This window comes from Chamaea fasciata, unplaced genomic scaffold (assembly GCF_029207755.1).
Source record: "Chamaea fasciata isolate MVZ Bird 193981 ecotype frontalis unplaced genomic scaffold, bChaFas1.0.hap1 SCAF_8, whole genome shotgun sequence".
NCBI classification, from domain to species: domain Eukaryota; kingdom Metazoa; phylum Chordata; class Aves; order Passeriformes; family Sylviidae; genus Chamaea; species Chamaea fasciata.
In genome coordinates, this window is record NW_027094093.1 from 13,501,592 (window position 1) to 13,526,433 (window position 24,842).

Sequence of the window (24,842 nt, forward strand, 5' to 3'; positions counted from 1 at the left end):
AGAAAACAACGTGTACAGAGGTGCAAGTCAGCCCTGGAATCGCCAGCTTTATCTCCATGAAGGTGACATGCCTGGAGAGCAGGCTGACCCCGAGCGAGCTGTGTAACGCTTGAGCACTCGTCCACACTGCTGTCTGGTGGCCTGCTTGCAGCTCAGGCTCAAAGCACAGAGGCTGTGCTGGGGAAGCGCCCAGCTCCGGGCACCTGCTGGTGGATTGGGCTGTAGCACGTTGATGAAGGAGAGCTTTTATCCATGTTGAGCACGCTCAGGCTCTGCCACTCCAGAGCTCAGTCTAAGTTTGTCTGAGCACATGCTTGCATGTAAGCTCTGGGGATGCTCGGCATGTTTTGATTTATGAACAGGCTTGGAAGTGCACTTAACTCCCATCTAGGCATACTCAGTACATTGAATTCTAAAGACTGACCTCATTTTGAGGGTCACCTGTGTTGACACTCACCTACTGCTGCCCTTTCTGTTGCAAGGTGTTGTAATATTTACATGGTAGTAGCACATAGCACCTCTCATTACAATTAAGGCCCTGTGAAATAAGAAATAATCCTGTTACTACAGTCACACCTTCACCTGTCATTGACATCTATTCAGTGTCCCTGTGTAGAGCCTGATAGTAATGTGCACCCATCTGGATCATGACACACACATGTGTGTTACAATTTTTCATCCTACTGTGCCACCTTCAGTATAATAATTGTGTTGAGTAACCACCCGAGACTGGGGGTTTGTCTGTAAACTCTTTCATACTTTTCTTTTCAGCACAAGCCAAGCAAGGCAGAGAGATGCAGAACCAACAACCTGCAGTGGAACTTCGAAGGGAGAGCAGTGCACTAACAAGGCCCTTCCATTCACCAGGCACTGTTTTCAGCGTATCCTCTTAACTCTGGGAGTTCCATTCAGGCATGGAAGCTGTTCTGGTTTAGGAAGATTTTTGTTTGTTTGTTAGATATTTGCATGATAACTAAGTTTTCACAAAGAAATACCTAATTGTTAGTGTGTAATCAACTCCTTTGCTTTTAATTTGGCTGTGTGATTTGGGTCTGTAGTGAGGATAAGTAGTCTGCTGCTGGTATCCGTAATAGGAACATCATTTTACTTTGTGAGCTGTATTTAGTGTGTGCAAGAAACCTTTACAAAATGATCATCCTTCATAATGATTTGGTACAAACCATGTGATTTTCAGCTTCTTGGCTCTTGGTAGGTTCCAACAGGCCACCTTCCTGTGACAGTTTAGTGGAAAAAAGGTTTTTATGCATAGTATAAAAAGATGGCTTACACTGACCAGAAAGATGGAATTCATACTTTGCATTGTTTAAAGAAGCAGAGTAGAAGAAGTCACAGAACCTCATAGTCATGGTGAGGAGGGGTTCCCCGTGCTTGGAATCGCAAGCAAAGCCTGGAAAGGATGTTAAAAGTGAATGGCTGAAGATGGCAGAAAGAAGCAAGCGCATTAGATGTGATTAGATTTTGGTTCTGAAGACTATAAAAAGGCAGACTTTTGACCTGTAATACTTAAAAATTCTGCAGACTTTACCTTTTTTGTTTATAGCTGAAGAATTGTTGGTGCTTTTGTTGGTGTGACTCTTTTTGGTTTCGGTATTAAAAGTGACTAGTGCTGATGTGTTCAGCTACTATCAGACTGCAGCACCTTTCCAATCTTTTAGTTTTGTAGATGCCTTGTTTTTATTGCTTGATTTTTTGCAGTGCACTTAAAAGCAATCTGCAGAGCAGTTCAAAACCTCTATGAGAGAGCACCATGGCGTACAGCTGTTTTTGGGATTTGCTTCATGATTCTGATGGGATTTTTTTTTTTTTTGCTTGGGTATATTTTTAATTTTAAGTGGTCTCGCTTGTTGCTGTGTGAGCAGGATAGTCAATAGCATGTATGCCCATTTTTCCCTCTCTGCACTTTCTTCTCTAAAATGAACAAGTTCTTGGTTCTGACCCCATCCATCCAATCTGCTATCTGGATTGTTCTGCAGGTTTTTAATTTTGTCTTTTTTTTGTTTGTTTGTTTTAACGTTTTATAAACATACATAGTGATGTTGGGGTCTGAGAACCATTCAAGATGGAAGGAGTGCTTCTAATGTTGTTTGAAAAAACACACAATGAAATATCTGTTTGATTTGCTGTAAGTCTGGAAACATTTTTACTCCTGCTAAGGATTTTTCTGAAGGAAATCTCAGCAAGCTTATGTGTGGATTTACTTGACCTTTCTGTCTGCTTGCACATCTTTTTTTTTCAGAGGAGCAGGAAGGATCTTGAAACTTCTTTGTCTGTGCTCTAAAGATAAATGCCAAGAATGTACCTTAAAAGATTGAATTAAGAAATACTCTTTCTTTAATGTTTCAGTATGGATTGTCATTAGTCTGTAAGGAAATAGTCCTGTTGACTACACTGTTCCAACTGCTACTATTGATCTATTGATTAAGGCTGCAGGAAAAGGCTTCTTTTTGCTAAGAACTCATTAGTGAAATGGCTGCTTTTATAAAACTATCTCAGTATATAATAAAATCATTAGAGATTCTGCATGAATGCAGTTTTTTCACTTTAAAAGTTGGGTTTGAGCTTTACCTAGCTTTGAACTTAAATAGCAAACTTAAGGCACTCATTAAAAATAGTATCTATGGACAGAGGGAGTTGAAGGCTCTGATCTTTATCAGATTGATAAATCAAAGGGCGTTCCTCCACCACTGTCTTGTGTTATTCCTGATGCAGAAATGCACAGATATCTTATTGAACCGTTCTCAGCAGCTCTTCTCGAGTTGCACAGCCAAGTTTGCAGATGGTCAACAGTGCTCTGTGCCAGTTTTTGACATTACACATCAGACACCTCTGTGCGAAGAACATGCCAAAAAAATGGTAAGTACAAAGCCATCATTGTATTTATGTGTATTGGGAGCATCAGGAATTTTAACCCCAGTCTTCCTATGAAATTTTCCTTGACAACTAGCAAGTTTATGAACTTAGGAATTTGTTTGCTGCTATTTTTCTTAAAAGGGTAAAACTTACCAAACATTCCCAATTAGTATAAAGTATGTTGTGAAAATCTTTTACATAGTTCATAGTTTTGAGGATATAATAAAGCATACATGGCAATATTCTTCACTGGAGGAAATTTGATTATTGTCTTGAATTGAGATATAGAAGATCATTGTGAGGGATCCTGTGGTCATTATATTTGGGCTTACAACTGGTCCTTGGATCTGAATATAATATGAATTTGGTATTAAGGACACTGCATCTTAAGCGGTGTCAGTACTTCCTGACGTAATTCCTAAAGAAAATGTAGATAGCAATTAAAAGGATGCAAATAATGGGTTTGATACTTTATTTACACTTTAGTAACTATTAGAATTTATCTTTAACCTCCTTCAGGGATCCATGGATCCCAGAGAAAAAGCAGTGGCCTACCTCAAGTTGAGAGAACAGAGAAAAGAAGTTGATGTCCTCTGCTCTCCTTTTATGACACCAGTCTTCCAGAACAAAACCTTTAGGATAATTCACAAACCCACTTCTGCCCTGCCCCTCCTTCAAGGCTTCTTGCCCTGCCTTCAATTAAGTGTAAAACTGCCTTTTTTGTTTTGTTTTGTTGGGTTATTGAAAATTTTTTGTTACTGTTTTTGTCCAGCCTCTCCAATAACTGTGAATTATGGAAATTTTTGGATTAAAATGTGAGGGTTTGTGCTACACAGATCTGTATGGGGTTTCCCCCTCTTCTAGGCAATCTCCAGTATGTCCCTCAAGGTTTACTTCTGTAGCAAATATAATCCTCTGCCATTCCCAGTATGATGGCAGCTGAAGACTGATGATGGTTTCATTTATTTTTTAATGTGTCAGTGATTGCTGTGCAGAAGCAATGAGGCCATAACTGTTTACTCACATCCTTATCCTAGTCCAGCAGTATTAATTTTGTCTCCTCGGTGCTGTCCCTCTGTTATGTCAGTGTGCACTTGAGGATTCTGGCTTCAGCTGCTGCACATTATCCACATTAACGCCACCTCACAACAGTCTTTTGTCTTTAATACTTACAGGAGTGCTGCTAAAGGTTACAGTTTTGCAGTATTTAGTTAGGGTTTGCTTTGATAATTTTTAAAGTGACACTGCACAATCTCCTATTTACAATACCTCAAATTTTGGTTTATGTTATTTTTTCTATTGGGATCAATGAGGAAGGAAACAGCTCAATTTTTAAAACTGTGTCTGCATGTAAGCTAACAGTCACTCTTACATTACATTCCACGTGTCTGTGGAATGACCAGGGTGAAAAAAGCAAGGAAAGTAATACTTGTTTTTAATATGCTCCCATTGGTATTGTTTTGCTCCCAAAGGATAATTTCTTGAGAGGAGACAGCTCTCGTAAAGTTCAGCACCAGCAGCAGAGGAAACCCAGGAAGAAAACGAAGCCACCTGCACTTACCAAAAAACACAAGAAGAAGAGAAGGCGAGGGCCACGCCGGCCCCAGAAACCCATTCCTCCTGCAGTGCCCCAAGGGAACCTCACCATGCCTGCCAGTGTCTCACTGCCAGTAGAGATACCCCACATTCGGTCAGTGCCTTTCCTGCCCAGTTTCCCACTGCTGGCCTGAGCACTGCCAGTGAGCACTGTGCAAAGATGCCAAGCAGCATCTGGAGCAGGGCTAAATGTTGAAAAAACCTTTAGAGTGGGTCATTTCGGATTTGAGCAATTATTGGGTTTGATGGGTAAAATATCTTGCTCCTGATATTGCCTCTTACGTAATTAATGAGTAGCCTAAGTGTAAGCTTCCTAAAGGAACTACCTAAATGCATTTCTTTTTCCTGGATAATGACAAGAAAAAAAAAAAAAAAAGTGTGGGGAAACATCCATTGTAGATGGATATGCACTGATATTTGTCTTTTGGAGCAAGCAGAGTTGAACACCAGGGACTAATGTTCCTTTCTGTCCAGGAGCCCCTCCACACCAGAGCTCAGTGCCGATGAGCTGCCTGATGATATCGCCAATGAAATCACAGACATTCCACATGACTTGGAATTGAATCAGGAGGACTTCTCTGATGTCCTGCCGCGGCTGCCCGATGACTTGCAAGATTTTGATTTCTTTGAAGGTACCATTTTATTTTATGCTAGCATGAACACAGTCAGTGAACTGAAGAAGTGAGTGTTTCTAAACTGCATTTTGCAGAGTTGCTTGCTTTTCTACAGAGATAATAAATTCTAGAGAAGGAAGTATGCATTTGCTCTGTTGTTTGTGAGCTCTGAAGTAAAGCAGACTTGAAGAAGGCTGTGTGCATAGTTCTCTGCTTGCTCATATAATTACTGCTCTGAAAATCGTAATTGGTTTAGTATTTTAATAATTCATTTTACATTTTTACTGCCTGTCAGGGTTATAGTTTAATCAAGAGTGTTCTCAGTAATGGCATCTTCCTGCCATCGAGTGGGGCTGGAATCACAGTCAATGTTGGCCTTTGATAAAAAGAGAAGAGAATGAGAATAAAATCTTTAAATACGTTTTTGAAACTAGTGTTTGATCAGAAATGTGCTTGAATTTCTGCATTCTAAAGCTCACTACCTATAACATATAACAAAGAAATTAGAACAGCCTGGTACGTGATTTCTTTGGTCATTTTCTGATATAACATGACATCAGACTGTTTGAATTGAAATTAACCTGAATTATACTGTCTGTGTAAATTTTAGGTCCAGGCTGTAATGTGGTAAGTAGAAAGAGGGATTGTGGACCATGTGTTATTGCAGCATTGAAGAAGATCTTACTTAAGCATTTTCACTTTAAGTCTAGGAAGTTTAAGAGGCATCTCCTATTGAAGTGTGGAAGAGAAGGGGGAGAGGGGGATTTCCATTGAAGAGGAAGGTGTAATTTCATGGTTTTCTTACCTTGCTTAGCTAGTGAACGCTGATGAATGATACTTCCTGTGTACTGCCAGCCATGCTGGAAGGTTATCATACAATGCAGCTCTGTACTGAACTGTCTGTACATCTTCATCCTTTGAGTGTCAGGGCCAGGCTCACCTGGGAGCAGTGCACTAACTGGTGGTGTCCCTGTTTCTGCAGGTAAAAATGGAGATCTTCTTCCGACCACAGAAGAGGCAGAAGAACTGGAACGGGCCCTACAGGCTGTAACTTCTCTTGAGTGCCTGAGTACCATTGGAGTACTTACACAGACAGATGGTGTGCCAGTTCAGGAGCTGTCAGATAGAGCGATAGGGGTGTTCTCTACAGGTGCTGGAGCTCCAGGAATGCAGTCCTTGAGTCGAGAGGTTAACACGGATCTGGGGGAGCTGTTGAATGGGCGTATAGTACATGATAATTTCTCCGGTCTGGAGCTGGATGAGAACTTGCTCCGTTCTGCTACCTTGTCCAACCCACCTACGCCCCTGGCAGGGCAGATCCAGGGGCAGTTCTCAGCCCCAGCCAACGTTGGCCTTACTTCTGCCACTCTGATAAGCCAGAGTGGCCTTGGGGAGAGAGCCTTCCCGGGACAGTTTCATGGACTTCATGATGGCAGCCATGCCTCCCAGAGGCCCCACCCTGCCCAGCTGCTGAGCAAGGCAGATGACCTGATCACCTCACGACAGCAATACAGCAGTGACCATTCACACTCCTCACCCCATGGAAGCCATTATGATAGTGAGCATGTGCCGTCTCCCTACAGTGACCATATCACATCCCCTCACACCACATCCTTCTCTGGTGATAACTTGGCAGCTACCTTCTCAGCAGAGATGCCCATGATGGCACAGCACTTGCTCCCAACTCAGCTGGATGTGCCACTTAGCGGGGTGGTCAACCCCAGAACTCACTGGGGAAATCTTCCTGTCAATCTTGGGGACCCCTCTCCGTTTAGCAACCTTCTTGGTGCAGATGGACACCTCCTGTCCACCTCCCTGTCCACACCACCTACCACCTCGCACTCAGAGACCACACAGCCTGCCTTCGCCACTGTGACCCCCAACAGCTCCAGTGTGCTTCCGGGGTTACCGCAGACCAGTTTCAGTGGCATGGGTCCTGCCTCCGCTGAACTCATGGGCTCCACCTCCCCTAAACAACAGCTCCCTCAGTTCAGCGCAGCCTTTGGGCACCAGCTGAGCTCCCACAGTGGCATTCCCAAGGACCTGCAGCCCAGCCACAGCTCCATAGCTCCTCCCACGGGCTTCGCAGTGACCGGTGCCACCGCTACCAGTACCAATAACGCATCCGCGCCCTTCACCACCTCCAACTGAGCTTGTCTGCCTGGCTCCCTGCAGGTAGATGGGGGACCTGTGTTTTCTTCCTTTCCTTTTTTCCTTTCTCTTTATTTTGTCTGTCTTCTCTTCCCTTTTTTTTAAGAGGGGGTTGAGAAGAAAACCCCTCCTTCAGTACTGACCAGGGTTAGCCCTCTGTGAACCTTGCTGTAGCATTCACATGTGCTTGTTAGGCACCGGTGCTCATTTATTGCAGGCAGGTTCACTGTTCCCCAATAATTCCTTAAGGATACAGCACAGTTACTGGATGTAATTGATCTCAGCAGTAAGACCTAGAAATGGGAAGATACCTCAGATCACTGATGCATGTTACTGTTCCCTAGGGTTCGGATCAGTGCTTGCCATCCCATTAGCATCTGGTAGAAAGTTTTCCAGTGGGCAGAAGTCTCTTGATTTATTTATTTTATTTTTTTAATTTACACTTTTTCCAAAGGTAGCATCTGGCATGGAAAACTTGGCTGCACACATTGATTTGAGAGTGGTGCACTAAAGTCCTAAATCAAGACCATGATTCAAGGATGAGTTTGGCAGTTTCTTGAAATAGTCTCTTGACCTCCTCTGTGTGTGTGTGTGTGTTTGGGGTGCAGGGAGCAGCAATTCCTTTTCTTCTTTTGGTGAAGAAGTAGGAGTTGTCCCCTTCCAGAACTGGTCACTGTTCTTACTGCATGCTGATTTTTGGGGTTTTTTTACTATCAGGATTTCTAATTCACTGAGTAGCAAAGGGATCAGTTGATTGGTTGCCCATAAATTTGAAGGCTGATATGAAGTTAGCCCAGGGAAAAAAGAAGAAAGATAAACAGAAGGATTGAAATATAGATCATGGATTAGAGAGGATTCCTGTGAGAAATTCCCTTCCTTGCTGAATTACAGTGGCCTTGTAGCATTGATGATTTGCCTTTTCAAGTGTGTCTTTGTCCAGAGCTCTTCGCCTGACAGGCTGACAGGAATTTGCCAGCTGACACAGGAAAAATTAGGTTGGTTTTCTGCCCATCCACACAAGGCTAGGTCAGACCCATTGTAAGTTTCAAATGGATACATTTCTCACAATATGTCTAACTAGTGAGACTTTCTTGGACAGTTTTTAATCCCCTGAGAGCCATATAGTTTTTCCAACACTTGTAGGGTTTGATGCTCTGTTTGGGAAGCTGAAAGTATGTAAGGAACTAGCAGGTAGCTATCAGCAGTCATGGCTAACCAAAAGAGAAGTCACTAAGGTAAAGGAATAGGTCACCATTCCTTCTGTCTGCAAGATGGTTTTGTTTGTACTGATCACCTGCTAATGACAGTATTCACTCTTTGGTAGTAAATGCAGTTTCTAAAGAAAGGAGTCAGCTAGGTTTTAGATTTTTAAAAATAATTATTCTTTTTAAATGTTGTTTTTTAAACGAAGAGGTAATAGCAGGAGAAATTCTGAGGTGTTTACTTTCATCTCCTTATCAAGAAGGAATTTGCTTATGACTCTATAGGGCTCAAACTTGCTACTGTACTGACTTTGACTGTAAAAGTAGCTCCTGTTTAATACAAATCTCTGCTCTTGTTGGTTTGTTTCAGAGATGCAGATGAGAGAAAATAGAAAATTCTACATTTCAGTCTTGTACTGTAGATGATGGATTTTATTCTACCTTACAGTAAAAAGTCCTACCTGTGTGTATTCTAGTCCATTTCAGGAAATTAAGAGAACCAAGCACATGTAACAGAGAGGCCTAATAAACTTTCTGAGCAAAGGATCACTGAATGAAGTTTAGTTGCTATAGGAATTAATTTTGTTAGCAGTCAGGCACACGCCAAAATATCTGACCCAAACCTCTCCTTCCATCTTCCTAAGGAACAGAGTTTAAATGGGATAGGTCTTGTGTCTTCTTACTATTGTAGCAATCATACTATCCCTCTTTCCTTGAATGATCTGTCCTCTTTAAATATAAAAGAGTATGGATGATGCATATGTCCTTTTCTGAAATTGCAAGTGTATGTGGGTGGAAGAAACAAAAATTATTTTCATGCTTCTGTTGTTATGAAGTCATTATTTCATACTTGGTAAAATAGATCTTAATAATATAAGCCGAATATTTCAAGTGGTGATTTAAACATGTTTGTAACACTTAAATGTTTTTAAATCACATAAAAAGTTTAATTGAAGCCTATGAAATCCTGCTTGTGATTGTCCTGCTGATTGAGGAATGCCCAGTGATATTGTGAATGAGGCAAATCTGACAAGGCTTTTATTTATTTTTGTATTATGTTACCCATACTTTATTGAGGAGACAACTGTTTGATTTGCAGGTGATTTTTGTTGTGTTCACATACCTTCTTCAATGTGCTGGGATGTTTGACTGAAAAAGAGTGGAGAACTAGTATACCAAATGGTTAATCCTTTCATCTGCTTGTGTATTCTTGTAATTTTAGAGGGTGTTGATTTCTATGTATTGGTTTCAGGACTTTGGTCTTGAAATGGTTCTTGTGCCCATCAAACTTCTAATGAAGCTGCAGCTAGTCCAGAGTACATTTGCCCCACATCATATTTCTCTTTCTTAGCAAGTGCTGGGGGGGAAGAGAGGATAGGAAGTGAGAGCCAAGCTCTGCTAGGTTGCGTTGGTATAAATTACAGAGGTGCTTTCCGGTCTGAGGTCACGGTGAGTTTGTACTGGTCTAACTCAGAACAGAACCCAGCTCCTAATCTGTGCATTGATTTAGACGGAATTTCAAAAGCTGTCAGAGCTATGCAGGTCCATGATTACTGTTTGGAATCAATGGCATTTATGTACCTGCATTTCTTTGAAGTAGCTTAGGACATCAAGTCTCTTCCCCCACTTAGATTTCAATTTTTGTGTATCGCTTGACGACTTCCCTGAAAACTGACTGCGTAATATTTTTCCATGAGCAAACTAAGTTTGCAATAAAGCTGCACTTTCAAAAATAAACTTCAGTTTGTATACAGTTGAAATAGGAATCCCTCTGTCCTGTCTGCCATGGTGTTCTGAAGCGGGCCACCACTCTTGCCTTTTCCTGGTTCACCTCTCATTTTTTCACTACTACCAATTTCATGGTTACATGGCTACCAAGCAGTTACGGGTCTTGATCTTAGCTTTACAAGGTGGATCATTCCAGATGGGTGTCTACAGCCACACAACCTGTTGACTTCAGTGCATCAGTGTCTTACTGTTGGATGCAAGAGATCTAATTGAGAGGTACGTGTAGTGAGAGATATTTCACACCTCTTCTTCTGGGAAGTCCTGTTGGCCTGGTTAAGGTGGTCCTTGAGGCTGTTATTTATGTGGTTCCCAAGTAGAATCCATGCTCCCTCACAAATGTTTTTGAGTATTGGCTCATACAGCAATTAACATTCTTGTCACCCCTTCACCAAAGAGCCAGAGTAGCAATTTCAGATGCTCAATACCTGTTGTGCCCTTTATGTGTTGACAAATGGAATAAGGCTAGTTGAACCTAAAAGTTAATTTCTTCACATGAGATTAGAGTTTTAAAGAATGAAAAAAATTAGACATAGAATAGAATAACATTTACTTAGTTTTGGCAATAATAGCACCTCAATTTGTCTCTGGTCAAAAGTCCTTAACACAAGATGAATTTTGACAATGTACAGAGGCTTATCAGGAATAGCTTCATGCTCTCCTGGTGCATAAGGCATTCTTTAAGACATGCTTTGATGTTTCCTTTCACCTAGAAAGACCTCACACCAGCTTTGAGGGGAGCCCTGTGCACTTAGATACCTCAAAGTTGATTTGTTCTTTGGCTTCATAATTATGATACAAGAACTTTGTCTCCTCCTGCCTTCCACATCTCCAGATTCTTGCTTAGATTCCTTCTCGTTAGTAGCATGCTTCTCTCTGCGGCTGAGCATACGGGCTTTAAATTGATAATTCTGAGAGGTAGCACAGTTGCAGGTCTGCCTCAGGCACTGTGGAGAAAATAGCAACAGGTAGATTTCTAACTGAAAATGGGGATTTGCAGTTCTCATTTGGAAAGCATTGAAAGCCCTGAGAAGCTTATCGCCTGCTAGGCAAAAATCAGAGAGAAGAAATTTTCAAAGAGAAATTTTACTTAAAGAGAAGCCAAGGGGAGTGGTGTTTTATTTTGGTGATTTTTGTTTGTTTTTTGTTTTTGGTTTTTTTTTTAATAAAAGGAAGATGACTATTAAAAAATTGGGTTATTCTATTGCGAGCTGCCACTGGCTTTAGGGGCATGGCCAAGGCAAAAGATCCAGGACTGAACCTGTAAACCAGTAGCCAAATTCAGTTTGTAGCTTTGTCTTGCTGTAACGACATCTAAATACAGTCTGGGACTGAATCTGCTTGCCAAGAGAGTCCTGCAAAGGTCTACAATAAACACTGGGCAGTTTTCTTCCCTAAGAAGCTGGCCCTGGTGGTTACCTACACTGCTTCTGAGCTCCAGCTGCTCCCTGAGCCCCTGCACCCTCCTTGCTGCTGTGTATCCCTGTAGGCATTGTCAGGCCTCCAAGGGTATTTCTCCCTGTCTTTGTGCTGCAGTGAGCTAAATCCGCTCATGAATTCTCCTACAGTATGAGCTTTTGGACAGAGAGGAGGGAAAAGTCTTCAGAAGAGCCAGCTACCTGCAGTTAACCTTTCAAGACTTGCAGGGCGCAGGACGGTGGCAGGAGGTGCTTTCAGCCAACAAACAATAGAAAAGTTACCTGCAGTGATCTTTGGCAGTGAGATATTTGTGTGGCTTCCCTGGTGGAACTGGGGTATTTTTTCTTTTGTATTTTTACATGTGAAGGGGTCTCCTGTGCAGACCTCTTGCAAGGTCCAGTGGTGGCAGAAATAGTAACTGAAGGAATAGTTTGGGGCTAGTGTGCTGGCTGGATCTTTAGGTCTTTCTCACCTTCTGATCACAAGGTCTTTCTGATCTTTTGTGTAACATTTAATGAAGGGGATTTGTGGGCTACTTCTAATACCTCCTTTATTTCCTTCCACTCTACATTCTTCATCATTCTTGCTTCTATTTTCCTATTCTCAGACACTTCTCCAGTGTAAGTTATGCCAGCTGGTAAGTCGTTTGCAGTTCTGAGCGAATTTGACTGTAAAATGAAAAGGAGGAGAGATTTCTGCAATTCATAACAAATTTGGATGCTAAAATGACAGTGCAATAGATCAAAGTATTTCTCAGATCAGTGAGTAGGGAGATGTTTCACAGCATGCTAATATGTCACGAACTAGATGCTGAGGGTACACTGATCATGGGAGTGCACATGCTAGCAGTGAATATACAGGCTTTTTTAGCAAGAATTTACCTTCTCAGAAGTTCCTTTTCTTTTGAGATGTGTATCAGTTGAAAGTCACGCATTAAAATTTAAATTACCCTTTCTTAATACGCTCAAGCCCAAATAAAAGTAAGGAGTGTTGGTGACAGAAATCTGTGTTCACTAAACTTAAACTTGGACTTCAGGAGAGGTCTGGTCATAAGAGACCTTAGTTCTGATCAGTTAAAGTTTCAGTCTTGTCTTTAAAACTAAACAGAAACACTGTTGTTGGGAAAGAAAAGTTTGGGGGAGGAGAAGGAGTTAGAAAATATGCATCTTAAAACTATTTTCTCACTTGTGTCTTCAGCCTCTTTTTAAGAAAAAAACCCAAACAGTAGCGACTATTTTCCCTTTGCTATCTGGTACTTCTTATGGTTGTTGAGTTTTTTGTTTTCCCCTGTTTTACTCTGCTCCTTCTCTAGCTGCTGTGGAATGAGGTAGTAGAAGCATGAAAGGACACAGTGAGCATGGCTGTAAGTTGACAGCAATGGTTAGAGAAGGCTTTCTTTATCTGTCTCCTTGAAGTAAGTGTTGACACCTTTTCAGTCTACTCTAGGTCATAGAATTCAGTCTGGAAGTGAATAGGATGAAACTTGGCCTTTTGACCATAAAACTGTACTTACTTGCTGTAGAAAAACGCATTCTTCCTACTCTTCTTGCTAGTCCCCCCGACACACACACAGTGAGATGTCCAGAGTTACCTGCGTGTCGAGCACATAGGCATTTTGAACTTGGTCCAGTAATGCTAATGTTTAACCTGCTTTCTGTCGTTGTCAGCTGGTGCCCACGGAGATGAACTCTGGATAGGTAACGTTCCCAGATACCCTCTGGAAAACTTTAACTTTGGTGCAGATTGCTCTGATGTAGCTAACTGCGATGGCATTGGCTTCTACCTTGGAGTGGACTGATTTACCCTGAAATGACTCTCTAACCTGCATCTTAAACAGTGTAGTTGGTTCTGGTGCAAACAGATGCATTCTGAAGTGATGGACATTTTGATTCTCATGCAAAATAGCTGCATCCTACCAGAAAGGGTTGAACCAGTTTCTCTGAACAGTGATGACCTTCACTGTACAGTTTTGGGTATGTCTCAGGGATTCCTTGTGGAAATAAGGGCAGTTAACAAAAAAAAAAAAAAAAAGAAAAAAAAAGAAAAAAAAAAGAAAAAAAGAAAAAAGTAAATAGTTTTAAAAGTAAATAATAATTTAAGGTAGAGCGTCACCTAAGTGAGAGTGCAAGGAGGAGAAATCTTTGTTCAGTTTCACAGTCAACGGTGTCTGGCTTACGGACTCTTTCTCTTCTCGGGGCTCTCATCTCAAGTTCAACATACAGAATCTTTTTCATCACGCTCAGCTTTAAACTTTTTATTTAAAGATACCCTTCCCCAATGAGCTTTCAGAATACTTATTGTAGATTTTAAGAGAAATGGTATATTAATTTATGCTATTAACATCACCTCATAAATTATAAGTTTTATACTAAAGCTGTATTGAGTGTAATGAATTATGTTGCATATGTGTTTTTAATAGCTATAAAATTATATACAAGCTTTTTTGGAAAAACAAACTAGTGAAGCACCTTTTTACACTGGATCTTTGCCGTGTCAAGGTGTACAGCTATTCTTTGCTACCTTGCAGATATCTATATCTATATATAGATATATATATAAATAAAATAAAATGGTATCCTGTATCAACAAGTATAGAACTCTTTTTAACCCTTATATTACTGTTCCTATAACTCTTTTTAAATTTTGAGTGTTACATTCTGCAATAATTTATCCGTGGTTTGTACCTATGATTAGAAATTTAGTTACAGGGTAAATAGATCAAATTTAAAAATCCAACTACTGTAGCTGGGAGTTGTGAACCAAGTTTGTAAGACCTTTTCTTTTTTTTAAATGTATTTATTTCCAGTTAGCTCTGTGAGTTGGAATTTGAAAAGTTGGAACATTAGGAATCTACAGTGTCTTATTCAGGAATTTTCCCCTCCTTTCCTCACAAAGGAATTCCCACTGTGACTTATAAATAGAATTAGACTGCTTGTGTGCATGTATGTATTATATATACACACAAAAAATATGCATTGGGGGGGGATGTATGTGCGATATGAATGTGTATATTGTATGTAGGTCATAGTTTTGTAAAGAGAAAAGTAGTCAAGAGGTGATGGAATGTATTGTAGAAATGTGATTATTTAGTAGGGGGTTGTTATGTCCTCACTGTTGTATAAATAACTGAAACTCTCTACTATATAATCTTCTGTTATAAGGCTAACTCTGATATCATGTCAATTTTACTGTTTTTCAAATGAGTTGCTTTGAGCCCTGTTTAAAATGCCATGAAAATACCAAGCTCCCAAAGACAGCCTTTAAATAAAACAAATAGGGGAGGAGGAGTGATGGAAGAAACGAGTTTTTCAGGACAAACTGAACGGGAAGGTTTGCATTCAGTGGGATGAAGAGGCATGAGAATTGCTGTATCTTTGCAAATTAATACCCAAATCTCCTATGGTCTGACTTGGAAGATGTTGTCAATCAGCATACTTGTGTTTTCCAATTATATTGTAAGGGGTACTGTTTGTGCAGTGGTCTCCATTCCATAAAAGGATCTTGTCTTCAAAGCAGTTTTTTTTTTTTTTCTCTTCTGAGGATATTTGTGTATATCAATTTTGCCCCCAAACTGCTGCTGTGGGATTGCAGAACAAAATACGCATTCAGTCAAGGGAGTTTCATTTAGGCTGTGAAATTCTGAATTTGATTGTGACCACTTATCCTTTTTTTGTCATTGGAGAAGGAAGATTTCTTTATGAGAGCTCTCACTTGAAATTGTGAGAAGTCAGAAACATTCTTCAGATTTGCTTACTCTTCATACTATTCTATTTAGGCTGGAGAAAGTAACCTAATCGTTATTTATTCATACAGTATCACTTCTAAGCATGATGATCCTGGTGACTTTAAAAACCTTTTTAGAAAAACAGAGCTTCCAATATTGAACAGAAATCTGATTTTTTTGCAATTTTTTTTTTTTAGTATTCCCCTCCATATCATTATATTGATACTCCCTCAGGCATCCCTCCCCCTTTCCTTTCCTTCTCCCCACAATTTGTTTCTGGCACATATGCATACAGGCGAAAGGGTAGGGAGATGGAAGTTGTCAGAGGCCTTTCCTTCTGCTTACTTGGTGGTAATGGGAATTAGGAGCATAAATCTTAATGCCTTTATGGAGGAGAATAGACCCATTTTTGTGTATACCTGTACAGAGAGTTATATCTGCATATGAGATAGCATTTTGCTGAATGTGGACTTGCCCTCATGGTGTACAATAAATATGTATGAATGCAATCAATCTAAATCTATATATACATGCATACGGATTGATAAATGGAATATAACTTGTATCACACACCTGTACATTAGCTGTAACGTGAGTGAGTGTGTGAGCTAAAGAGAGGGACTATCCACGTAGCATATGTGTTACAGGTAAGCACTTGTGCCAGATAAGTTGTTTTAAATTCTTCTGAGGGGTCTGAATGACTCAGAGACTGATCTGAGCTCGGCCACCATTGGTTTGTGTTACCTAAGCCCTCGCAGTGGAGTTTCCTTGCTATGTCTCTGCTTTTGTTTTATATTTAGTCTCATTGAGGCCTCTTGCAAAATGCCAACTTCTTCTGCTTCTCTGCTCCATTGCCTCCATTCCAGCTCCTTGTCCCTGCATCTCTGCAGTTTCTCTTGCTAGCAGCAATCAGCTTAAATGGCCCACTCCAGCTCTGCTTATGCATGAAGGAAATTCTTTTGGTGACTGGAGTGGTGGCTGAATTGGGCCCTGAGCACCTGCTTGAACTTATGCAAACTTCCCCAGCTTCAATTGTGATTCAGTAGGACTGTGCTTGATTTGCAGATGAATACAAACTTTTCATGGAACCTGATGCAAAGCTTCCTAGCTTATTAAAAGGTTAACCCAGCATTATATTTAAGTGGTCAAAATGAGAAAACTGCACCCACCAAATACTACCTTCCAATTTTCAGCGGTAGAGAGAAAAAAGAAGTTTGATTTGTGTTTCCCATAACACAGGCACTAAGCAGAAGGCAGCCCTGTACTTTGTTCTGAGCCATGGGGTTGTCATAAAACATATCAAAAGAAACACAGTTTGTTACACTTTACCATAAAACATTTTAAAATGGACTGCAGAGTTGACCATTAACATGCTAGCACTTTGCATCTAATTGTGTATTGGGTGATCTTGCTTCTGCAAGTAAATTATGGGCTTAAGTGTTTTATTTTCTGTTTTCTGGCTAAATGGAGCTTCTATATCCTTTTAGCAGAAAGCACCTGTCAGCAACCTGCTCAGTCACATTGAAGTGCTGTGTAACTTAGGCTTCAGTTTCAGAGGAGAATGCTGCTCCAGTTCTGTCATCGAGCCATACTGGATTCCATGTTTTCAATATGGCTATGACACAATTTTTCTTGGCCACAATTCAGCCATGGAATTTTGTCTTCCTTGCATTTCTGTTAGAAAAAGGTAACTGGTGTGCTGTTCCATCTGAGCTTTCATGCAGTCATACACAACTTCTATGATACATATGTTGGGGCGTGTGTATGGGTATGTCTGTGTACTGCGTGTGGATAATAGAGATTGATACGCACACGCCTACTATGCTGTTTCAGTTTATGTATGTGGAGAATGTACCTGTTGGTTATCTCCTGATATATACTCATGCATACCTATATTAAATATGTATATAGAGTGTAGGTGTCCTGCATATACATATGTATATGTTACGAAACTTGGTTGGCAGTTTTTTTCCACACCTTTTTTTTTGCAAATTGCTGTCCCTTGTTACTTATTTTCACTGAAGCTGCATTATATAGAAGAAATGGAGAAATGTGTTATCAAAGTTTTATTTTAAAAAGGAGACTTTTAATTATCTAAAGCCATTTGTAATTGTCTTTTGAATTTTTACTAGAAGGGTTGTTATTTTAAAAAGGAAAAGGAAAAAAAAAGAAACAAAAAAACAAAAGCAAGCAGGCAAGCCCTTACTCTCACCATTGTTTAGGTGAAAGAAATGAAAACACAAGTTTCTAAGTGTTTATTTCCTTCAGGTGTTTCTGAGGCATACAGTAATTGCATTCTGCCCTATCCCCCTTTTGTCCAATTATAATTAATGATTCATGGTTTTCTTTTTCCCTCAATACTTTCGTAAATCATTGTTCACCTCCTACATTCAATAGTACTGATATCACTAAGGAGATTTCATGTCCTTCTGTCCTTTTTAGGAGAAATACCAGTGCATCACTATTGTGTTTCATTTTAACATACTTTGTGGAGGATGGATGTTTTTATTGAAGATGTCTGTAACCCGTCTAACTTATTTAATGTGAGAAGCCTTCATTGGAATCTATCGTCTGTTTGTTTCCAACAAGTTCAAGTTTCTGCAACTGTTTTTTTCACCAACATGTTAAATCATTCCCTTCTTATTTTATGCCTGAGGTTTTAAAATTTGGGTTTGTTTTTGGGGTTTTTTTCCCTCCAATTCCCAAAAATGTTTATCTACAAGTGGAGCAAAACAGATGTCAGAAGCTCAACCAATATCCTTTTTGCAGTTAAGGGTAAATATATTTATCCTAGACTTAATAAAAGAAGGTGGCAAATGGACAATCTGAAGTGCTTAGAGGGAATGCTCTCTCTTTTTAAGGCTGTCTCCGAGAAGTTTGTGTTTGGTGTCATTTTAAAGGTAGCTTGATCATGCTTTGATATCAGAAACAGCCTTGTAACAAAGAGCCTCATACAGTTGTTCGGTCACTAGAGTTTAAAATGTAAACAAGTTGCAGTGGGAAAGCAAAGGTGAGGCAGTGTATTTTGAACCAGTGAATTGTAGCTTGCAAACGTACCTGATTTTGAAGTAACTGCATGGTAGCAAGGATTAGCAGTCTCTTACACCCCTTCCTTCTTCCCTCTCATCCCTGACACATGTGTTCAGCATACCATACATTGGGAAAAATAAGCAACTTCCTCCAGCAACGCTAATCCACTTAATGACTGCTTAAAGGGAACATACAAACGGGCACTGCCGCGTCCCGTCTCATGGTATTAGCTGGCAGACTGGCTAATACGCACAAACAGCCCAGCCCAGCTCGCTTCTGTGGATGTGTCGCTTTGGGAGAGTGTGGTGCATGCAGGTGCCTGAGAAGAAGGGTCCCTCCCTGCAGGGTCCCTGGCAGCAATGGCAACTCACACCATTGCTTCTAGTGCTGGAGGCTCACGGACAGCATTCCAGGGGCGGGGAGGAAAGCTTGTGTTTGTACTTTCCCTTTAAATAGGAAAGGTTGGCTCACATGTTCCTCATACTTCTCAATGAATGTACTGTATTACCATTTAAAAAAAAAAATCAATTAAATGATAATAGATTGGTCTCCTTTTGTTATCTGGTCCTTGTTTAATTTGTTTAAGGGTTTTTGTATACAAAAGTTTACATTTTTATGTATATTTTTCTTGTGTAAAAACTGATGTAATATGTGTATAAAACACTGTATGTATTATCTGTATATAGTGTGACAAAATGATTTTCTTTCTTTCTTTTGGATGTATTAATAAATCTTGCTGTGAAGTAGCTGTGTTTACTATGATGAAGCCCTCTTCTCCAAGCCATTTTGCCAAGTCCAAGATGTATGGATATTGCCCAGGATGAAATCTACTCCATGAAGTGTTTAGGGTTTTTTTTGTTTTGTTAAAACATATCGTAAGTACATATCGTAAGTACAGTTATTAAACTGTCCTTTGCTTAGATTGCTGTAGAGTCTGAGTCAGCTCTTGCTTATTCTCTGTTGCTTTCTAATGACATTAGCTAATTAGTTTTGCAAACAACCTGGGGTCTTCAGTCTCAGTCCTGATTCTAATTATAGTGCTTTCTAGCTCTGGATCACTGGTCTGGAGACCAGATCTTCTTCATTCTGCTTTCCGGTTTGAGGAAGTCTAATTTAAGGGGTATAGAATAGAATTTTCTCATGTATGTTATGTTTTCTGAGATTTAAAAAATATATACCTGCTTCATCAACGAAACTGGTTAAGTTGGAGTTTGGCATTATTTGGTGATTAGCATGTGGATGAGAAATGGTGGTGCTGTGGGGCTCTGGACAGCTCTCAGGCCAGCTTGCGAGGCCAAGGCATGGATATTACCTATATTGGTCAGACACTGGGAATTGCCACCAGCTCGTTCAGATAGAGCTGCTGTTTGTGCCACCCTGCTGCAGCTGGTGCCAACAGGACTGACTTGGCTGCCACTGCCCTTCCAGTGCTGGGGTTGAGCTTCCAGAGTGGTGTTTCCACAGTACCTTGAAGGATGTCCTCTCTTTAGACAGAACTAGCCCTTGGACACTTTGCGGTAAGTAGATGACTGCTGCATCTCCTTCTCACAATTTGTTTTGTGAAGTCTTTTGCCTCTGCTTTCTGACATGAGGGTTTGTGCTTCCAGTGGTGTTTGCTTTGCTCGTCTCCATCTCCAGTGTGTTTGAGGTTGTGACTTGTGGGGGAGCAGTTGTGTCCTTGGTGAGGCCATCTCCTGGGTGCTGTTTTTCATTAGCAGTCTCAATGCTGACCTGGTCATCGGAATAACAACCAGCAGAGATTGATGAGAGATTCAGTGATTTGACTTCTCTTTTAATGAACAGTGGCCCAGCTATTCTAGACAGTGTAATTAGGGCAGCATTTCACAGTACCTGGTTGTAATTCAGGCCGAGGGGTAAGTAGTGTCAGTGAATGGTGTAGTCTTTCATGCCAACATGTGCTGCAAAGGTTTCGTGGCAAAGATGAAACTCTGCTTTAATACCTCGTGTTCCCAGGAGATGGGAGTACACTGAAAGTGTCGCACCCAGACCTTTATCAAGACAGAGCGATGACAGAAAAGAACAGATGCTTAAAGTCAACAAAAGGAGAGTGCAGCAGTGTAAGTTCAGTGCAATATGGCTTGAGAAAATCTACCCCAAGCTTGTCCTTTCTAGGGAATTCTCAAGGTTACGGGCCTGAGGCAATTGGACGCTCTAGGGGTAAGAGAGATGAGACAGTCTTGAGCTGTTACTGATGCAAGTCTGGCTGTGCATGTGGATATTATAAAGCTGATTCCTTCAAAATGCTCCATCTCAAGTAGCACTAAAATGGCAAGAGGAGGATTTGATTCTTACGGAGAAAATACTTGTTTAAAATCTGCTTTTAGGAAAACAGCAACAGTAAATTGCTGTTTGGTGTAAGATTTGAGGCTGTAATGAGGACTGAGAAGGTGGAAGTTAGGAAAATGGGGGCTTTTCCCTGGGGATGACTCCCTGGCAGAAGCAGATGTGTCCACTGTGGTCCTGAGTGGGACATTCCCCACTGTGGACTTGAGAGATGGATTGAGACTCCTCTGCTGCCTGAGGCAGAGACTGACTGACCTGTGGATTTTTTTCCCCACTATTTTCATGAACAACACAGGAATGCTGCTCTTAGAAAATGATTACATGGGTCTCAGTCTGAAACTTTACAAAAGCAACTGGTCATTGTTCTAGTGCCACATTTCAAAACAAAAATAGGTTTTGTTTGAAGTATCAATTCAGGAAGAATGTGGTACATTTCTCTTTGTATTTTAATAGTTCTCTCAAGCTCCAACAGTAGCTTTTTAATAGCTGGCAATTATTTTCTCAGGAAAGCTCATTTATTTTGTACTTGAAAAGCAAGTGACATTTTGTTACAAGAGCAAGTGTTTCTCTGGTATTCAGTGAAGCAGTTGGAAGGAGAAACCTTCATTAAATTTGGGAGCTGGCTTCCTGCAAAGGAACCTTTCTCCCACCATCGTGACAGGCAATTGTCCCATCTGCAGGAAATAATGGGGACCATCTTCCACAGCATCCCCTGGAGCCTATACCCCAAGCACAGGGCTAGTACTCCCTGCAGCTCTCAAGTCTGAACTAGAGATACAGGATGCTTGTTTCAAGGGGCTAAGAGGTGATTGTCATGTTAGCTGGCGTGAGGTTCAGCCCAGAAACGGCTGGATTGTTTTATTGTTATTGCTAATTTATAAATTGTGGAAGGCGCCAGTGAAGAGTCTTGGTACCACTGAATTTAAGGAAAAAAAATTGAAGTATTGTGCTGGAAATGTCCCTGAAAGCAAAGTGCCTTTGATATTCAGGTGAATTCTTGTGCTTCTGTAGGGGAACAGTGGTACAGAAGTTCTGTGTCTATATCCAATACCTCCCTTGACAGATGTCCTTAGCACCAAGAGACTCAGGTCTTGTTCACCGCCCACACCTCATTTGTGGTAGCCAACATCTCCTCCTTAGTGCGGAGGAGAGTCCTGCAAAGTAAACTCAGTCTGGCTCTGATTGTTTCTGCTCAGCTTGTGCACCAGCTTCAGGTTCCTGCCTGCTCAAAGTGTTTACTTTCACACTATACAACTCTGGTGGAAAAACCTCTTTGTAATCAGCCAGCCCCAGGGCACTTCTGCAAATCTGATTTGTGGGGCCCTACTGTGGTGCCTGCCAGGCAGCTGACGCTGGCTTGGCAGCTGAAACAGCCCTAAATGCTGCCACATTGAACAGCGCTTTTCACAGCTCCCTTGTGTTCAGCACGCCCATGTTTCCTGGGAGGGTGTCATGGACTTCAAACACGTGCAGTTTCCCCATTGCAACTGTGCTGGATGTAGTGATGGCCCTTTGCAGCAGGAGAGAAAGTGCTCTGGTGACAGGGAAGGGAGAGGGTCTTCCCAACTGCAGACCCAGTGCCATGAGCCTGTGCTGTGACCCCAGGGAGGGCAAAGGTTTGCGTCAGGAACGCAGCTGGCATCTGATATGGCACCCTTCCGTGGCTGTCTAGTCCTGTGTCAGAGCATCTACAGCATAACAGCATACATCTCATGCTAAAAAGAACTTCACAGATGAAAACTATCCTGTTTTTGTAGGGTTTTAAGTGTGTTGAAACCTTTCTTCTCCACCTGTGGCTTTCTTGCACCAAGGCTTTGCATGTGCTGAGAGTGGCAGTGCTCAGGAAGGAATGCATGGGGAATGCATACTCTAGCTGAAGGGGTAGCAACAACTCTTCCTCAGCCAACTTGTGCCAAAGCATCAGCAAGAACAGAGAGGCTGATTTATGTCAGATCTGGGCCACTACTCTGCCAAGGTTTGATTTCAAGCTGTGAGTCTCAGTTATAATACTGCCACATTGGCAGAGCTGGTCCTCATTTGTGCCAGTGGAATTTGTGCAGAACAACCAGACCTTGGAATTGCTCACAGAATTTCCCAAAGTGACTGTTGTTGCCATTTCCACATGGGACATGTGGTACATGGTTACAGCTTCCCTGTATCTCTCCATGGTGGTGCCAGTCCCTTTCAGGGTTAGGAGGGCTGCCTGAGTTCCAGGGGCATTCAAGTTCTTTCAACCAGTGTTGGCAGGTCTTAAAGATAACCTTTGTTGGATTTTATTTTCCGTTTGCTTGGGGAAAATGTTCTTTGCCATCACCCCATTAGGAAGAACCCAGCTGGATGGCTAGAGAGGTTTAAGGGGTGATTCTTTAAGTGCCCGGAAATTTATGGATGGGTGAAATCCAAGACACATAGGGTTCTTCTCTGCATGTTCCTGTTGCCTGTGACTGCAGACATTTAAACTTGCTGTCTGAATCAATTGACAAGTATTAGCATCAGCAGAGGATACCTCCTTAAATGTGCATTCTTCTATAATTTGTGTTCTCAGCAATTTGCATTCATTTGCTATGGTTGCTTTAGTAAAAAGCTTTTTTAGTCCAGTTGAGTGTTCAAGTCAGTAAAACCATTTGACTTATTTCTGAGAGCATGTGATTATTGGGTTTTTGTTGGGGTTTTTTTTCTTTTTTTTTTCCTTTTTTTTTTTCTTTTTTTTTTCTTTTTTTTTCCCCAACTAGTTTAATGCCTTGTTTAATCCTGCAGAATTTAATTTTTCTGTTTACTTACGTTTGCTCAGTGGAGCCAGCCAGTTTCCTCTGTTAATAATCTCATTTTTTTTTTCTGTTCTCCCTTGGGTCCTACTGTTTAATATAGCTTTTAGGTTGTTTTATTCTCCTCCTTTTTTCCCAGTGTTTTGCTCATTCTGTACAATGTTTCTGTCTTGTCCTCTCCATCTCCTTTCCCCTCGGACTGCAACTAAAATCGTTGCTGAAGAGATTCCGGTAAGCAAAATTAGATTTCTAGAACTCAGAATTGTTCTTTTCAAACCTCATCCTCTTCACTCATCTCTTTTATCTCTACCAGCTCTGCCCAGGTATGAGACCTTGCTTGGCAGAGCTATTCCGAATATCCCTAATTATGAAATTAGAATCAGGCAAGGTCTCAGTTGGTCCTTTCAAAGGTGATGGGGATGAGGATGTTGACAAACAATCTTAGAAAAAATCAGTAAAGCTTCTTTGATATTTCGCTTGTCCTGGTAAGCTGGCTGCCTGTAGCAAGTTTTCTGTGATGACATGCCAAAAAGATGATGTCTTTATCAGACACCATTTCCCATTAAAAATGCTTTAAAAGCCACCAGTCTTGCTCATCCTGGTTTGCTGTGATGCTGGCTGCTTTCACACAGCTCTGTGCTATGGGGAGTAAAGTGTTTCACAGAGATCGTGCTGGCCCTCTTTGAGTATGTCCCTGGCTTTGGGCACACTTTGCCCACAGGCAGCACTGATGCCATCTGCCTTTGCCAGGTGACAGAGAACAGGGCTGCTGGGTGGCAGCTTAACTCGCAATTAATTGAATACTTGCAGGCACTCTTTTCCTTTATTTCACCTCAGTAACACGGGATATTTGTCCACAATTAATATCCACTTTCTATCTGTCTCTTCTTGCTTCTTGGTGGATTTTATGACTGGTGCTCTTAACCAATGCCAAAATCCCCATCAGGCTGGTCTAAGCTGAGTATGAATGAGACAAACAATGCACAGATCTTCTAGTCTATGCATTGTTTGCAATATAATCTAAACTGTACAGAAAATGATGGAGGATATAGGCAGAAAAGAGCCAGTGACTCAATTTAACACGGTATGTTCAGAATCAGTGAGTGACGCAAAAAGCCTCTCTTTCAGTTGTCTTTCTGTTCTGGTGTCTGCATGGACTTTGGAAGTCCATCTCAGAGGCTGCCCATTATCCCATGCACCTCAGCATCCCTGTGACACCTGGCAGCACAGCTGGCTTCACCATCACCTTGTATACTCTCTCCACATCTGCCTCCTTGTCTTTGTTCTGCCTTTGTGCTGCTCAGTGACTGTCTCTGGTGGACAAACTGCAGATTTTGCTGTCTTAGATCCCAGCATCCCAGTGGATCCAACTCTTGCAGTT

General features: G+C 41.2%; 1 protein-coding gene across 4 annotated transcripts in view; it reads left to right on the plus strand.

Moving 5' to 3' along the window:
• Positions 1 to 19,135, plus strand: part of INO80D (INO80 complex subunit D) — a 46,116-nt gene extending 26,981 nt beyond the window's left edge. For 3 of the 4 annotated variants that reach the window (XM_066189743.1, XM_066189739.1, XM_066189742.1), the window contains 6 exons: positions 772 to 881; positions 2,741 to 2,874; positions 4,344 to 4,561; positions 4,942 to 5,099; positions 6,064 to 7,256; positions 13,306 to 19,135. In XM_066189743.1, coding sequence (XP_066045840.1) covers positions 772 to 881; positions 2,741 to 2,874; positions 4,344 to 4,561; positions 4,942 to 5,099; positions 6,064 to 7,232 — 1,789 coding nt within the window. In that variant the 3' untranslated portion in view covers positions 7,233 to 7,256; positions 13,306 to 19,135. The remainder of the gene's footprint in view (positions 1 to 771; positions 882 to 2,740; positions 2,875 to 4,343; positions 4,562 to 4,941; positions 5,100 to 6,063; positions 7,257 to 13,305) is intronic. The other variant, XM_066189741.1, reaches the window with a different exon arrangement.
• The last annotated feature ends 5,707 nt before the right edge of the window (positions 19,136 to 24,842 follow it).